The 18,378-nt window shown below is 40.5% G+C and overlaps 1 protein-coding gene across 1 annotated transcript in view; it reads right to left on the bottom strand.

Annotated features, from left to right (window-relative positions):
- The window catches only part of TTLL12 (tubulin tyrosine ligase like 12), a 636,007-nt gene that overhangs the window by 315,583 nt on the left and 302,046 nt on the right, over nucleotides 1-18,378 (bottom strand). Inside the window, exon 7 of the mRNA XM_044087179.1 lies at nucleotides 186-383. Within this exon, the coding sequence (XP_043943114.1) occupies nucleotides 186-383 (198 nt within the window). The remainder of the gene's footprint in view (nucleotides 1-185; nucleotides 384-18,378) is intronic.

Here is an 18,378-nt window from a genome sequence, read left to right as displayed (position 1 = left end):
TCTATTCCAGGCATTGCAGACACTATTTAATAAGGCCCCGCACAGTATTAAACAACTAAAATCAAAACTCCCATTGGTTTCATCTTATGGATGGCTACTTTCGGAAAAATGTTAAAGATAAGGATGACCAGATGACAGAGACGAGAGAGATTACTGAAATCAGACACAAAAAAAAAGTTACCTACCTGTCTTCACGGTGTTGAAAGCAGCTGACAAACTGAGGCAACTCTTTTCGAAGGTTGAAAGTGAGGGGTAGCCACCTAGGCCCTCCTTCAATGTTTCCAACTCGTCTTGCTATAGAAGCCAAACAGTCCTTCACCGTAACTAGATTTTCACAGGGAAATTGGTTCACCATGACATGGGGTCTCTCTTCACTTAATTTCCTACAAAAGATTTTGTTAGTTACTTAATCTGCAGGAAAAGACTGGTATTGGCTATTTTATTAAACAGTGCAAAAAAGTCTAAGGCAAGAAAACAAATGTCAGACACTGCCATTCTACGTCTCTTGCTATTTACATAATGTATGACACTGTGGATATTACAGAGGTAGGTTAGATATCAGAAAAATCACAAAGCTACAAAAGCAGCATACTTTATTCTCCCATAGTTTTAAGACTACAAATTAAAGCCTGCTTGCGACCCACTTTGAACAGCACTCTCCGGTTCTGTACTTCTAATTACTGCAACCTTGGGCTGGATATATTTTTCAGATTTAGAAATCATACTTCATCTAATAAACGCAGATTAAAAATAAAAATTAGTTTTCACTTGAGCTGTATGTGGATTACATAGGAGTGTATGCAGATGAACAGTACAGAGTTGCTTCACTAACATAACAGTGATAAGTTACAACTCACCCTGAGCTTTTTGAGATTGGTTCAAAAGTGCTACACGATGCTAAGTGCCCCCCCAACACACAGCTATACCAGTGTCCCATTACTTCACCATCTCTCCCACTTATGATAAACACTGCTCAAAGTGGTCAGTGTGCATACTGTTGTCTTCTTTACTTCTACAATGATTACAGATATTTGGATTTAAAGCTTATTTCAAATATTATAGATTAAACATGGACATCCATTTGCTAAAGAAAACAATACAGTCTCAACTGAAAACAGACTTGACACAAGCAACAGTAAATATCTCTGCCCTTGGAACTCACATTCAGTGAAACTGCATGGAAACCCACATTCAAAGAAAATGCATTTGGCCAGTGGTAGATTAAGTGTACCTTTGGGCAGTTTTCAAGCCACGGGCCTCCACATTTTTAGGACCACGCATAAACGCATGCGTTCTTTAATTCACCTCCCTGACTACATATATTCCATTTTTAATATAGCACCACTTGTTACAGTGTGCTTTAAATTTGTAGTTTTTAACATTTCCAGTAATGTATGAACCAATAAGGACAAAACTACCCACTTTAGAACATTTCAACCATAAAATGCTACTCTAACTGCTGTCATTATAACTTTTATTTTATTTTACATTTGTTAACCAGGAAAGTCCGACTGGACACAGGTCCATTTTCAGCGGAGGCCCGGGAAGATAAGCTCCAAATCAGCACATACATAGAATAATAGGCAATTACATTTCATGTTATGAGAGATTACATTACATACACCCAAGGAAATGATACATACAGTATGGGATACATTAAATTGACAGTTCATACATTAGGTATAGAGTATCAAAAGACATCTACTCCAAAGACCTGAACGTGGCAGAATTTCGTATTCATGAAACAGACTGTCTAAGGGTAATTGGGGTACAAAGGAGTTACCTATTTAAGGGTTAGCCTGGTGAGTAGCATGAGCATAACCAATTATTCTGAAAATGGTGTTTTAGGAGTTTTTTAAACTGAGTAGTGGAGGTGGTAGAGATATAGTATGGATTGGTAGGGTGGTTCCATTTTTTGGCAATGGTGCTGGCAAAAAGGGATTTGCCAGCATCATTTTTGTGCTTGATGACTTTTATGAGGTTTTGGTAGCTAGATCTAAGAGTTCTAGTGGGGATGTGTGGTTGTATGAGTTCCTGTAGTGAAGGGGTTAGGTGGGGAAAGTAGTAGAGCTTGTGAACAGTAGATACTTGGTTGCGTAGTAGCATACGAGGTAGCTCCAACCAGTTGACTTGTTTAAGTGACTGACAGTGATGGGACCTAGGGATTCTGTAGCAAATTTGTTGATTTTGTTGTAACAAAATTCCATTTTATTTAAGTCTGTTTGCCGGAGATTAGTTAAGATGGGTGACGCATATAAGAGGATGGATAGGAGATGGGTCCTAGCAATGGTTGCTTTGCTGTTACTAGTCATGAAGTAGAGTCCAAGTTTTTTGTTAGCTTTCTTGATGGTTTGAGCAATATGGATGTCGAATCTAAGATTGCTGACAATTTCAACACCTAGCAGTTTTGTGTGTCTGGTAGGGCTGATTTCAGTGTTGTCCTTGGATTTGATGGAGAAGCTATTGCTTAGGGGGTGGTGGTTTTCCAGGGCCATATATAATAAGTTGTTTTTTTGGGGGGTTGAGAAGAAGTTTGATATTGGTGAAACAGGTTTCTGCGAGGGTGAAGTAGGTCTGGGTTAAGTTTTGAAGTTCATGTAGTGTGAAGGCAGCGCAAATAAGGGTGGTGTCATCTGCATATTATACTACTGACACAGAGGGTGAGGAAAAAGTGATGTGGTTAGAATATAAGGAGAACATTAAGGGACTGAGAATAGACCCTTGAGGTACTCCTATGGTAACTGGCAATAGGGGGGATTGTTGGTCTTTCCAGAGAACTTTTTGTTGACTGCCAGATAAGTAGTTGTTAAACCAATCAATTGAGGAGGGGCTTATGTTTATGCTAGATAGAGAATTCAGAAGCATGCTGTGGTTAACCATATCAAAGGCTTTTGATAAGTTTAAAAATATGGAGGAAACAAACAGACCACTGTTTCTGTAGAGGTTAACTATATCTGTGAATGAAAGGAGGGCTGTGGTTGTACTGTGAGATGGTCTAAAGCCAGGTTGTGTGGCAGAAAGAAGGTTGTTATCTTTGAGGTGTTGCATTAGTTGAGTGTGAACCACTCTTTCTAATATTTTGGACAGAGGTGATAGGATTGCAATTGGACAATAGTTATCCAGCACTAAGGAGGTTCCATCTTTGTGTAGTGGAATGATGTGTGAGGTTTTCCAGGAGGTGGGTACTTTGTCTTCCAGCAGTGATCTATTTATGAGAATAGAGACTGGATAGGCTATGGCATCAGCTGATATCTGAAGGAAGTCTGCTGGAAGCTTATCGGCTCCTAGTGTGGTTGGTTTTAGTTTGTTTTTTGAGGAGCTTAGAAATTACCCTGGTGGACACGGGGTGGAGGTTGAAGGTGGGAATGTTGGGTTGAGTATTGAGAAGTTTGAGGGTATTTGTTGGTGTAGGAGTATTGGTTTGGGCACTGGCCAGGGTTTGGACAGTTGGTAAAGAATTTGTTGAATTGTGTGGGAATGCCTTCAAGATTGCTAGGTAGCACTGGGGATGGGGTGGTGGTATTTCCTGGGCGGAGTATGCTATTCAGAGTGGCCCAAAATTTCTGGGGGTTTTGAGCATGTTTTTCCTGCTTGTTTTTGCAGTAATTGACTGTCTAGTTTGATTTACTTCTTGGTTTTGTTTCGGAGTTCTAGACAGTTTTGTTTAAGACTTAAGGTTCTATTTCTCTGATATTGTGTCCAGGCTTTGCCTCTTTCTTTCATTTTAGTTTTGGTATCTTTGGTGAGCCATGGGGCGTAGTTAGTTTTTATTCTAATGGTTCGGGAAGGTGCATGGTGGTTTAGGATGTTTAGGTAGGTTGAGTTGAAATGTTCAACGGTGTTGTCTAGGGAAAGTTGTATAAGGGGGGCCCAGTTGACACTTTGTAGTTCTTGTATGAAGTTAGTGGCTATAAACTGTTTTCTGTTGCGAACTTCCCTGAGGGTGGGTTGGTTGATAATTGGGTATAAATCTCAATTTAAGTAGGTTGGGTGATGGTTACTTAGGCTGTCTGGGAGACAGCCGAATAGGTGAGCATAAGTGGGGTCAGATACTAGGATCCAGTCCAAGTTAGATTGGCGTTTGGATGCTTTGTCATTTCTTGTGGGAGTTACTATGGTTTGGGTAAACCTGTGGAGGTTTAGAAAGGCAGAGGGATTGTGGCTGGAGCATTTTGTCCAGTCTATATTGAAGTCCCCTACTAGTATGGTTTCATGTGGAAAGGAGTTGGAAAGCCAGTTAAGTAGGTGATCCATGACACTTGTGTTATTGCCTGGTGGGATATAGCCACCTGCGATAATTATGTGCTTATTGGGATTTATTTCTAATTTACCAAGGATTAGTTCTACATCGTTGATTTCTGGGTTATTGTAGTCTAGTTGCCTTATGTTGAGGCAATTTTGGAAGAGAATTGCTACACCCCCTCTCTTTTTTCCTAGTCTATCTTTTCTAATCATATTGTAGCCTGGGCCAGTAATTTCATCATTGTGGTGTTCTGGTTTGAGCCATGTTTCTGTTAATATTCTGACTTCAGGTTTATATAGGGGAAGCAAAGCATGAAAGTCATGCGTTTTATTGAGTATGCTTCTTACACTGATGTTTAAGAAGAGGGTAGATGTTTTAGGTCAATTGTGAAGGGCATTTAGTTGGTTTGGGGTGGGGTTGACAGGTGAGGTAGGTCCTGGGTTGGGGTGTATGTCACCACAACTAGCGAGTGTTTTGAGTAAGTGTGAGTAGTGTTTGCTAAATTTGTATAATAATTTGTTTAGCCTTTGAGAGCTATGAAGGTTTATTTTGAATTTTAGTCTGTCGTGTGGGTAGGCATGTTTTTGGGTGTGGGTGAGGATGTACTGCTCTATAGGGATGCTATTTAGTTTTGTGTGGCTAATTGTGGAGTCAGTCTGCCAGGGGGGAGGGGTGTGGTCTCTGAGTCGAGTGTGGTAAGAGGTTAGGTTGGACAGAAATATAGTCAATATGCACAATATCTGCAGAAGTCATCTAAATAATTCCACATTAAACAGAACTGTAACTAATGAGGAGGCGACTGGGGGCAAACATGTCAGTGCTCCATCTACAAATTCAGAGTCTGCTGCCCTTGAAGAATAAATTGCCTATGTTGCATTAAAAATGTGTCCACAATCAGCCTACCTGGTGGGGAAGACAGCCCACAGCCTTCTGCACCAAAAGTAAGTTATGCTACGTGTTGCATCACTGACACTGGCCGCCACAACTATGAAAAGTCAACTGTAATCCTCAGTAATGTACAAAAATAAAGAAATAAAATTAAAGGAGACTTGTCAGTTGGTGTGGAGGTTTAAGGCACTTGCTTGACAATAATTAAGATCAGGGACTGACTTTGAGCAAAGTCACTTAACTAGACAGTGCCCCTAACTAGGGCATTAAACACACACAGACCTTGAGCTGAGAGGTATGCATCTTCTCACAGCTTCCATTAGGCTTCACTGCTCTGTGCATACACTTCTTGTGCTGAAAGGTATGGGGACTGGCTGCTGCTCTACATTTTGAGGCGATTTTGCCCTTTGTTGGCCCAAATACGTTTCCATCCAGATGTCTTGTATCTCCCCCATTTTTCTAGTGGGCTTGCATCAGAAAAGTTGTCCTAATACTGTGGCTTCTGGGCCATGCTGTACCGTCAAGTCTCCTGCAAGATCCCAATACGAGTGTTGAGTGTCGAGTCTGGTTTTACTTTTTTTTTACTACAGGAATTTGTTTTAGGGAAGACAGTGACCTCCTACCCAACATGGTATCCCCCGAGCCAACAAGGGCCCTAGGCAACTGCCTGGGTCACATAGTTCTGGATCCAGCTCAGGCTCTGATATGCTAAACAGCAAGATTCAAGCATTAATTCTGTTCTATAAGACAGCAGAATTGTGGACCCATTCTGGAAAGTCAAAATCTAAAATCTAAATAAAAACTGTAGAAGCATGGATCTACTGGGGGACAAGACTGAATTCATAATTCATCAGTGAACATCAGGTGAAAACCCAAAGATGCCAAAACAGGGGCACCAAGGTGTCCACTACCATGACTAATGACTTCAGTAAACTTGGCAGGTGCTTGGGGGGGGGGGGGCGCTAAGTAACACCTTTCCTTTTCATTCTGATATAATAGTGAGAACAACACAAAGTAGAAATACTGACGAGTCTGATGGAGGGGTAATCATGACTAGGACCACAGCAGAAGTCCATAAAACTAACATATCACACTCGTGCAGACAATTAAAGGGAGATTTGTGCTGCTATACACTGCTTTTTGAGATTACAGTGCGCCTTACTCTGTGGTACAGCAATCCTGGAGTCCTTGCATACAAAAGTGTGGGGTGGAGGATGCCTTTTAGTTGTTACACTGTACACTGGTTGTTGTGTGATCTTCAGTTATGCAGCCATCAACACAAAATGATATGCAACCGCATACTAGGACTCACCAGATGCAGAAGACAGCACAATAAATTTTGTCTACATGGCAGCACTCTACAAGAAATAAGAAATAAATCGGTATACCTATTTACATAACATACATTTTCATCCTGTACATTCATCTACCATTTTTATTAATCAAATAATACAACATAAAAATTTCCATGATATCCTAAACAAATGAACAAAATTGCATTTAAAGTTGCATTAACCCAGCAATCCATTATGACGTTTTTCAGCAAAAAACGTTTACAATTCTGTCAATACTGTTCTACAAGAAGTGGCTTCCCTAACTTCCCCAAGCATGAGTAGCTAGCAGAAAAAAAAAAACGGCTGAACGGCATAAGGCAGAACACTTTTCTCCATACGAAATCATTGCCGGTGTGATTTATAAGTGTGTGCAGGCAATGACTCACTTTTTAGGGAGACTTCTCCCTTCTTCATGTTGGTGTAAACTTGAAGTTGGTATAAACAAAAGTTTAGGGGGGTGGGGGTACAAGGGGGCTTGAACTTTCAGACAAAACAAGATTTTTTTTTTTTTTTGCCCTTTTGGTTTAAAGGCATTTTTTGCATTCTTTTGAAACATCCTCCTTCAGGAAGTTGGCATTTCATAGTGGAACCAAGAGATGTTTATTGTACAAATTATGTGTGTATATACATATACATATATATATATATATATATATATATATATATATATATATATATACACATATACACACACATATATATATATATATATATATATATATACACACACATATATATATATACACACACACACATACACATATACATACACACAATATGGATCTAGGACATTTCACCAAAAGCACGTCACAAAGTCAAATTAGTGTGCACTTTTCACCAAAAGCTCAATTCACCGAAACACATTTCACTGAAAGTTGTATATGGCCTTGTCCCCACTAGTGTGACCCTGGAGTTAGTATATACAGTAGGGGGTGTGGGGGGCATAGCCTCCCACATATTTTAAATGTTTTCAACTATATACATGCATACTTGCAATTGCAATATATTGCTCTTTTCCAAACATGATATATACTTAAAATATGTGAGGGGCTATGCCCCCCACACCCCCCTACTATATATACTAACTCCAGGGTTGCACTACAGTGGGGACAAGGCCATCAAGGCCATATACAACTTTCGGTGAATTGTGCTTAGTGATTTGTGTTTGGTCATTTGACTTTCGGTGAAATGTCCTAGATCCATATATATATATATATATATTATATATATATGTATATGTATATAGATATATGTGTGTATATATATATATATATATATATATATATATATATATATATATATATATATATATAAAATCTGGCAAAAATATCTAATCTGATGATCATATTAATTGTGGATATATAGCACATTTAAAGTTTCTTTACTGAATTCCAAGCAATGACAATAAACACCTATTAACTCTATATACTTCACTTTACTGAATATGTTTATAGATCTAATATATTTATAGATCTGTCAGTAAAGGACATTGATACACAACACCTTGTATAAAAACAATTTTAAGCCATCAATTCCACAAAATATTTTACTAAATATTCTCTCTCTTCACAGCAAATATACATTCCTGTTACCATTACAATGAGATCAGACATAGTGCCTAAAAAATGCATCCCATACCTGAACATGGGATTTTGTGGTCACACATTTTGAGTAACTGAATGCTTCTTTGCCTTTGGCACATAACATTTTGTAGTACATGAAGCATTGTGATTACGTCCTGAATTTGGAAAAGAAGATAAACTTGTTAAGTACCTTACTGAAGTAAGAAAGCTGCTTAATTAAAGGTTTAAGAAGCTTTCAATGCAGGTATCGTCTAGTCTCATGTCAGAACATACACACAGGTAACCACAGAACTGAAAGAAGATTGAACCGTTTTAAAAGCTGTAAAACATTATAGGCTGTCACACTTTTGGTCTTGTCAGTACAAAGTGTATTACAACTTTCAAAGCTGGTCTAGAACAAAACAAACTTTGCTTCTGGCTGCTGTCTCTGTCTGTGAGACGGCACTAGTGTAAAGGCTTTCAAAACTGTAATACACTTCACATTCCTGCGGTTATTTCCCTCTTTTTCCTCTAATACACTGCTTGTTTGCGTCTTTCGGCTTTTCCCGGTTAGGAGTCGCCACAGCGGAACTCCGGTCCGCTAATGATTGGTAGTGGATTTTTACGTACTAGGTTACCAGCCCTGACGCACAACCTTCAATGAAGGCACGCCCCATTCACGTATGCCTCCACACAGAAGACGCTCTAGCTGAGAATCGAACGGGACAACGCTACCGCAGCACCACCACCACCGCAGTTTTTTTTCCCCCTCTAATACACTGGTGCAGTTAAAACTCCCTGTATTGACAAGACTTGAATGACACCACTACATGTGTTGCAGCTTTCACAGCCGTAAAGCACTTGGCTGGCCTATACTAACACATCCTCTCAGTCTAACTGGTAGTGCATGGGATCAGGCAAAGCTCTATGCATTACAAAGAAATAGAACGTCTCTCTAATCACATCCAGGTAGTTATATGTTCTCAAAGTGAATTTCTTGACATTCATTTCTCAAACAAATAATTTGGTTATGATCGGAGACCCTGATCAAAACCCTGTTACAGGCTGAGTGCAAGATTTTAATTACAGCAGTAAATGTCTCATCTGCTCATACTGCTGCAAAATATTCTCAGGAATATCTATTTTCTGCATATCACAAGCAAGGTGTTTGCAACTGCCTCCATAGTGTAGGAGATACAAAAGCTATGTGCTTACTATAATGCTACATCACAGATACATCCTTGTAGACAGACAGGACTTGGGGCCAATCAGCTCCAAGGAACAATGCACTTGTCATGTCAAGTTTGTAGTATCCTGTAAAAGTATTTAGAAAAGCCCAATATAGCTGCCACACAAATATCTACCGATGCATTTCTAAACATTTCCTGTGAGGTAGTCACTGCCCTGGTCAAATGAGCTTTCAGTAAGTATAACAACAGTTTGCCATTTTTCTCTTAACAGAAATCAATGCACATTAACAACCAGTTGGGTAAACTAATGCCTGACATTATACACCCCAATATCTTATTGATGAATTATGCAAACAGGTAAGGGCATTTTCTAATAAATGTGGTTCTGTCCAGGTGGCTGCCCGTGCATGTCCATAAAACAGAAAATACTCTCTCCAGCTACAGAAAGAAAACAGGTAGGTGGATGGCAATGGTTATGGTTATTCCCTGTGGATACCTTAGGTAAGAATGATGAGTTGGTGTGTAGGGGCACCTTCTGCTTATGAAACTTTAGGCAGAGTGGATTTACACACAGGGCCCTGCAATTCAGAAATTCTTGTGGCAGACATAATAGCTATATAAAAAATGTCTTCCAGCATATACATTTCAGTTCGAAAGTGGGGATATTCACTCAAGATGAAGAAATGAAGCCAAGGTGCCGGGGGGGGGGGGAGGCAGGATCTTTCAAGACAGGCTATATAGGAAATTACCTCCCAGAAATGCTATACAGATCTTCAGCTAGCAAATATTAAAAAAAAAACCTGGATTAAATGCACACAGTGATATGCACTTCAATATGAGAGTCAAACATTTGTGATAGATGGTCTAACAGTGATGGGTTTGGGATTATAAAGGGTCCAAACCCTTCTTGGTAACCCACATTGCAACATGAGTTCCTGTATATTCACTTTGTACTTGGCTTCTGGAGAAAAGTAAGAATCACAACTAACTTGTCAGGGTGGGAAGTGTCTCTGGTCATCAGTGGAAGAGAACAGCCCTTCTGTTTGATGAAAGGTATGAATGTGCAGGTGAAGCTGCCCAAATGATGCACTGGCAGAGTTACAAAAGATTTTAAAAATACAGGCTTTTCCAGCATATGAAGCCAAAGTAAAGGGAACAAAACTTGTCAAAGTCAGAAAGGGACTACAAGAATACTCTTAGATTTGCAGTTTCTGGCTTTCTGGATGTGCCTCAGAGCAGGAAATTTTTGAAAATGCTAAAAGCAGTCCCTGGGTCTAATTCTGCATCACTGCATTCTTGAAGGAGGATATGGCAGTAAAAGTTGCTGCATTTGGCATTCATCTGGTATGCAAAGATGTCGTAACAAGGCTTCCCCCAGTGATGGGATACTTCACTTACATGCTGATGTATCACTCATGGGGCATCAGCAAACAACAACCAAGCCTGCTCTCCAAGGATTATACTTCTTCCGGGATGTGATTTACTTCCTACTAGAATGCAGTTCAAGAGAAAAGCCCATTCTCACATTCTCAGTGCTTCCCAGCATAGAGAACAGGAGTGGGTTCCCCACAGCTGTTTTACTGAAATGGCCACCATCACATCTTGGATGGCAGTCCTGTAATGCATGTAGAGTCAGAAGGACTATCCTCATCTCCAGTATACTGATGTGCAGGTTGGTCTCAGTTTGTAACTATGCACCATGGACTGTCTACCCTTGACAATTCCTCCCACCACTCTAGGGTGGAGGAATCCATGGTAACCACCAGTACAGGGGTTGGAACTTGAAAAGAACTACACAACAATATTTAGGGTACGCAGCTACTACTGCAAATTATGCATGCATGTCACAGATATAGTTGCTATTTGATCCAGGGGCTGGTTCAACTAACACTACAGAACTTGTAAGGTCCAATAATGATACAAATCATGTGAAATTCAAGGCAACCGAGACGTACAGCCATTTATGCTAGAGCACCCCCATTAAATGGCAACTCCTTCACATATTAAGGATTATAATACATCACACTTCTTGGTTTGCAGCAGGAGGCTGTTCTGTAGGTGGTGAAGGCATTGCATAATAAACCTCTCTCAATCGCTTTATTTATTTGTTGATGAAAATTTAGATCTCTGGTTCTGATATTCATAGGACTATTTGATTTGAGGAGAAACAAGAGCTCCATGACCCCTACATTCCAAGTGGCATGGTAGGCAAGACACAGTTTTTCCCTTAGAAGTCTAGATGACACCAAATCAAGTGACATGCTTCTGGTTTTTTTCTAGTAGCTTGGGGTTTTAAGCTAGTGATCTGCTTGGTTAAGAACCTCTGGGATCTTTCTAGTCATTTGATATGTCTAGTGAAGTACATCTCAAAAAGGGTATTGTATTCAATAACTGTACTAATTAGTGCTGAATATAATGGAACAATGACCTCTTTAGGTCATTGCCTGAAGCACTCATGTCAAACCTGGTATGGGAAACCATGTAAATGGACACTGCTATATGCCCAGCATCCCAAGACAATCTGAGACTGGAACAGACTATGGCTGTCTAAATCAGGTGCTGTACAGTCTTCTACAGTCTCAGCATCCTGTGTGTTGGAAGCAATGCCTGAGTGCATCCAATATTCATCTGATGAATGTGAGGCTCTGAAGGGATGCCTTCTGAAACGCTGTGGTGTTCACTGTAACTCAGATTGGATAAACTTCAGGAAAGACTCCCCTGTTCAAAGTAAGCTAATGCTTGTGATTAAACTAATCCATCACATATTCCATTTCTAACCAGTCATTCAGATAAGGGAACATTTTTGTATCCTGAAGCCTATAGTTTGCAGTTGCCACAGACATGCATTTGATGAATACCTATGGCGGGGGGTGAGCCGAGATCAAATACGAGTGTCCAAAACAAATAGTGACCAATCACTTCCAAGATGTCTACACACTGAGCATCGGCTTAGTTTCAGCTTTCTCAGTGTGAAAAAAAGACGCTAAGAAATAAGAACTAGAAATCCGGATAGCTTGAGTAAAATTTAATTACTGGCTAGTAAGCACACTGTCTGGATACCAGCAAAGAATACATTTACTATTTAAAGTATTTGCATAAAACATTTCACGTTGTATAGTAATGCAGTTTTGTGAAGTATGTTGGTCAGGGGTATTTTAAATGTGGGAGTGAGAGGGAGTCTTTTCAGTAATTGTTGCATGTGATAAAAGACATAAAAGTAAACCTGTACCATTTTTAGTTTTAAGACAGATATGCTTTATAATGTAAAAAGAGAATAAAAGACTGAACAAAAGCAATTTTAAGTTAATATGCTATAATCTTGGGCTTCAGAAGTACAAAGGGTGTAAAAGTGCATTGATTAACATACACAGACTTGAGATGTTTTCTCTTATAGGTTTCATAGGTAGGTACTAGGCTACTGGCCCTAGGACCTATACAAGCCTAGCCAAAAAAAGTACCCTGGCTTTCGCCACCCAGAAAAATTATTTTCCTGTGCCACTGTTGAGCAGAGCCACAGAAGTGATCCCTGGGGTGAATTTCCTATTTCCCATCCAATCATCGAGATTTTTCTTGAACAGTGCTAATGAGGAGCTTTGTTTCATATAGATACATAGTTTGTTCCAGAGTATAGGAAGTCTCTGGGACAGGAATCTATCCCTCCAGCATGTTCTGTTTATTGTGGTAACAAGGTTTAGGTCCCTACAGCGTGCAGCTCGGAGGGATTGGGATTTCTTTAAGTGAAGCATGTCCAACAGCTCTGGGTTTGACATAGCTTTATATGTTAGGCAGAGATTGCCTATGAGTAGGCGACATGTGACGGAGTAAAGCTGGAGATTTTTGAGATGGTCTGCATACAGCATCTGTTTGAGGCCGGTAATCCTCTTTGTGAGGTATTTCTGCAGCCTTTCCAGTTGTTGTAGATGTCTTGTGAGGTGCATAAAAAAAGGGGCGTTGTACTCTATAATGAGTCTAATGAGCGACTAGTAGAGGGGAACAATGACCTCTTTTTTCCTGGATGAGAAACCTTTTGTCATGAGGTGTGCCACATAGAAGGATTTCCGGACTACTGTGGCGATGTGATTATCAAAGGAGAGACTACTGTCCACCTGTGTCGCCAGATCTCTTATCACACTTTCGGTGTTAAGTTTACTACTGCTTATGTAGTAGTTCATGGGTACAGAGTTTTTACCAAAGGGGATGACAATGCACATGTTGGTACTGAGCTTGAGGCCAGGGCTTACACACCAGGCATCTGTCTCAGTGAGGCCCTTTTGTAGGATGTCCACATTGTTAGGAGTTTCGATTATGGCTCCTAGTTTGCAGTCATCTGTAAACTTCGTTAGCCAAAGACCTTCTGTGTTAGCCTGTACTTCAGAGAAGTAGATAGCAAACAGGAGAGGACCCAGGACTGAACCTTGTGGTACTCCACTTGTCACTGGTCTGAAGCTGGATGTGGAGTCTGCTACTTTCAGTGTGGGTTCTGCAGTGAGCCAGTTGGCAACCCATCTTGTGACATAGGGATTTATACCTAGTTTAGTGAGTTTATCTATAATTCCAGAGTGGGGGATGGTGTCGAAAGCCTTGGCGAGATCTAGATAGGCTGTGTGAACCACCTTACCCTCATCTATGGCTTTGGCGACTACTTCAAAGAAGTCCATCAGGTTTAAGAGACATGATCTTTCACAAACCCGAACTGGGTGGGGTCCAGAGTTTGGAGATTACCAATGTCTTTGTTTATAAGTTCCATGATGATACGTTCCATGGCCTTGCAGACCAGGCTAGTCAGGCTAATGGGGCGGTAGTTCCCAGGGTCCGTGGTGGCTCCCCCTTTGTGGAGTGGGATAACAGCTGCTGTGCGCCATTCAGTGGGCACAAAGCCTGAGGTGAGGCTATGATTGAACATGGTACTTAGGTGGGGTGCCAGTTCGTTCTGTAGTCCGTGTAGAACGCAGCTTGGGATGTTGTCAGGTCCCATGGATGCTGTGTTCTTGGCTTTGGAGAATGTGGTTTTTATCTGTGCAGCCATGATTACAGGAACTTTGCATTCTTCCAGTATAGAGATGGGCCCTTTAGGGGGAGAGAGGAGGAAAAGTTAGCATTGAATCCATCTGCCAGGATGTTGGCAATATCAGTTGGTTCTGTATATTAAGTGCCATTGTGCTGTAACTCAGAGCAGATCTGAGTGTTGCCATTGAGATTCTTGACATAGCTATAGAATGCTTTGTGGTTGTCATTAGAATCAGTGGCGATTTTGTTATAACTAGCTTTGGAGGATTTTATGAGGGATCTCAGCTTCTTACTGTGGCTGACCAGGGAGTTCCTCCAATCGTGGGATTTTACTCTTTTTTTTTTTTTGCAACAGTTTCTTTCTTCTGTTGTAGAGTTTGTTTATGGCAGGGGACCACCAGATTGGCTTCATTTTTTTGGAGGATAGCATCTTGGTTCTGTTAGGGATAGCATGATCCATGCACTTGTGTAAGTGCTTATAAAGTGCAGTGGTGTAGGATTCAGCAGTCGTACCTCTATTGTCCATCTGCATGGGTTTGCCACTTCTGTCTTAAGAAGCGTGAAGTTGGCTTTGGAAAAATTTTTTTATGGTAGTTCCCTAATGGGGGGTGGGGGTGGGACATGGATGTCTAGGGTGATTAGCTTGTGGTCGGATCTGACCAACGAGGAATTGACCTTTGGTGTGGAACACCAGTCACCCATGTTGGTAATGACCAGGTCTAGAATATTGCTGCCCCTGGTGGGGGTGTGGATAGGTTGATCCAAGGCGTTGGAATTTATGAATTCCAGAAAGTGTTGAGCAAAAGAGTTGGTACACAAGTAGTTTTCCCAGTTAATGGTGGAGTAGTTGAAATCGCCCATTATTAGGGAGTTGGGTTGTACACTAATATTTTCCAGTGTATCAAGAAATGAAGAGTGGGCATCCTGGGGCATGCTGGGGGATCTGTAGCAAGCTACAATTTGGATTGAGGTCTTGCCCAGAGTTAGTTGCACTTGGCTAGTCACGGATGCATTATGCTGAGCAACTAGCCTGGAGGTGTGGATATCCTTAATGAATATGGACACACCTCCGCTTTTAGTGTTTAGGTCCAGGTTAGGTGGCCAAAAGGTATGGTATGAATTACAGCCTGGTAATGCAGGGGTGCTCTCTGGAGCCTTGAACCAGGTCTCTGACAATGCACAGACGTCGATGTTCTCCATTTTAAGGAGTGCCTCGAGTGAGTGCATTTTGAGGTTTAGACTTCTAGCATTAAGTAGCATTACCCTCAGATTTTGCTTGCTTGTACCTGTTACGGTGGTGAATTTGTCATTTGAACCTTGCCTAAAAAAGGCACTACAACTGTGGCAAGAGCCTTAGCCAGTATCTGGAATCCCAAGGGTGACAGGTGCAGGCCATCTCTGGCAAAGCATCGTGGTCTGTCGATCATGTCATCCCAGGCAGACAGATACTAGATCCCCTTAAAATGATACCGGAAGCTTAGCCAATTGTTGAAGTCAATCATTTTGTCCTTGTACTGCGGTATCATTCTGGGCGATGGCAGGATGCTACTCAGGGCTAAGGTCATACCTGTATGGGCTACAAGATCAGAGAGCTCTTCCATGTCTCTTTTCATGTAGTCCAGTGAGGTACGTCTCAGGTCATTCACACCAACATGGACAATGACAGAGTCATATTTGTACTTATTGTGGAGTCACCTGAGTGCGTGGATAATGTGACGGATCCTGGCACCAGACAGGCAGCGGACAGCAAACTTCTCCTTGTTTAGCCTGGTGAGTGGGACATCAGTGTGCCTGACTATAGAGTCACCTGTTACTAGTGTGTTGGGTACATTGTTTTGCCTTATGGGCTGTGGCTGACTGGCACCCTGAGTCTGTGGGCTATGTGTCATTTGGGTTGTGTTGGGGGGGGGGGTTGCTTGCATTTCTGCTTTGGAAGTCTCTGTTGCTTGAGCAAATTATCATTGACAGCCTCTGCGAACGTTTTTGTGTTTCTATGTGTGGAGTTTGGTGGTGTAGGTTTTGAGAGACTATGTGATGAGTGTGGTGTGGTGCAAGTGTTTACCTTCTCCTCTTGACTGTCTAAGTCCAGTCTTGGCTAAAGAGAGCTTTGCTTCCAGTATGGCTATACAAGTGCATCTCTCACAGGTTGTAGTGCTGGGTGGTAGGAGGACAGGGTTGTCTGTGTACATGAGGCAACTGCTGCATTGCCCCAAGATGCCCAGATTCATTAGGTAGACAGGAGAAAACAGCGGGAGCTGACCCTTAGACATGCATGGATATGTGCTTATTTATTAAGTACTAAAAACTGTTTTCCTGTAGATAAGTGAGGAAAGTTGAGTGCTGTAGTAATTAGTAGCTTATTTAGTGCTTACAAGTTCTGAACAAGTGCTGAGCTCAAAGAAACAGACTTGAGTGCTAAAACTAAAAAACTGACTAGTTCTAAGGGAAAAACTAAAGAGCAGATTTTATGGCACCGGGAATAGTTTAACCCTAACTAAGCAGCGATGCATAAAGTGTATTTTTTTTCTTTTTTAACAGTAGCAAATGAGCAAACTGATTTAAACAAATTAACCAATTGACCAATAAGAGCTAAAAACTGAGCCCTGTATTTTTGCACAGGTGAATGTCTGGATTAATGCCTTTGGTTTAATCTAAAACAAGTATTTACCATAAGGAAGTAGGCTTGATAAAACAAGACAATTATGAATGTCACGTGAAGTGCCACGGTTTTTGCATATACAATGATATTAGCACGTTTTTTTTTTCCTTTAGCAAATGTCAGTGGGAGTCATAGAAAAGTCTGCAGCTGAATGCAGTTGTACAATCTGTTCTGTTTTGAGTGAAATGGACAAGGGGACTCCTTTGTGCATCTGTGAAGTTATGTTTTTCTTCCATTGCTGATTATGTTTCTATTGAGATGAGCTGTCTGCAAGTGCAAGCAATTAATCTTGAAAGTTGTGAGCACTGGCCACTAAGGGAATACAAAATTTAAAGGTACAAGGGTATGCAGTTCATTAAAAAATCAAGTTTGAAATTACTGGAAGTGAATAAGAGATATCAGATTCCCTAGCAACCTTAATACTTCAATGCATTTAATAGAACAGTCTGTAGTTAGATAGTGTACTTTCAAGCTAAAAATTAATGTTTTCTGAAAGAAACCAAGCTGTTTTTCATATCTGGGAAGGGAAAAGAAGACAGCAATTCTTGTAAGTGTGAGCACATGTGCTTAGCAAGAGTAACCTTAATTTTAGGTTAGGTAATGCTTATGGTTGCGGCTGTAGATTTGGGGCAACTGTTCCTATCTGGCAACTTAAACCATTTTTTGAAGAAGTAGATAGTTTTGTGTGTTTACTCTAATTTATCAGGTTATGGGGGTGCTCTGAAAATGTATCTATTTATTTTTGAAGGAGGGTATTTATTAAAACAAAAAGTCTTGAAAAAACGTGACATAGGTTCAAATAGAGATTACAAGAAACAACTCTATAAAACTTCAATCTGCCAAATATTAGTGTGTACACGTAAAGCAAAAGTTAGATATACCTTCAAAAAGCTGTGATATATATACTAGGTGGGAACAATAACCATAACGGCTGCGGTATCCATATTATGTAAATGGTCTTGTAGAGTATAGAAAAAAAGTATTGAATCATATTAAAGGTAGAGTGCAAGCAGAAAAGCTGCAGGAGAGACATATGGAAATAAATGAGCGAAAAGAAAGGGGATACTGGCAAGGGAGGAAGATTATATGGACATGCATTTATATTCTACCAAAAACTGCTATTATGGAACATAAGAAAATTCTGGGGAAATGATCAGCTTTCAACAGGGAATATTACTCATAGGTAAGGATTGGAGCTTAATTTGCAACAGTGAGTCTGGAAGACATAGAAGGGAAAATAGAATAAAAGGGTAGATTTCTGGAAACGTTTATGAAAATAATTTAGTATGGAAGTGAATTCAGTAGTAGGAACTCAAGAGAGTTTACAAATTACTACCCAAGGTACAATAACTAGGTTATACTAGACAGAAAATATATTTCACAGGAACATGTGCATTTAATTGAAAACTTTGACACATCCAATAATTATTTCAGATCATGCGCCAAAACGACAGAGATAAAAATGCAGGGTAATAAAGTAAATTTTAGACACAGG

This window comes from Protopterus annectens, chromosome 11.part0, assembly GCF_019279795.1.
Source record: "Protopterus annectens isolate FY-2018-M chromosome 11.part0, PAN1.0, whole genome shotgun sequence".
In the NCBI taxonomy this organism is placed as follows: Eukaryota; Metazoa; Chordata; order Ceratodontiformes; family Protopteridae; genus Protopterus; species Protopterus annectens.
This window is presented reverse-complemented; position numbering and strand designations above follow the sequence as displayed.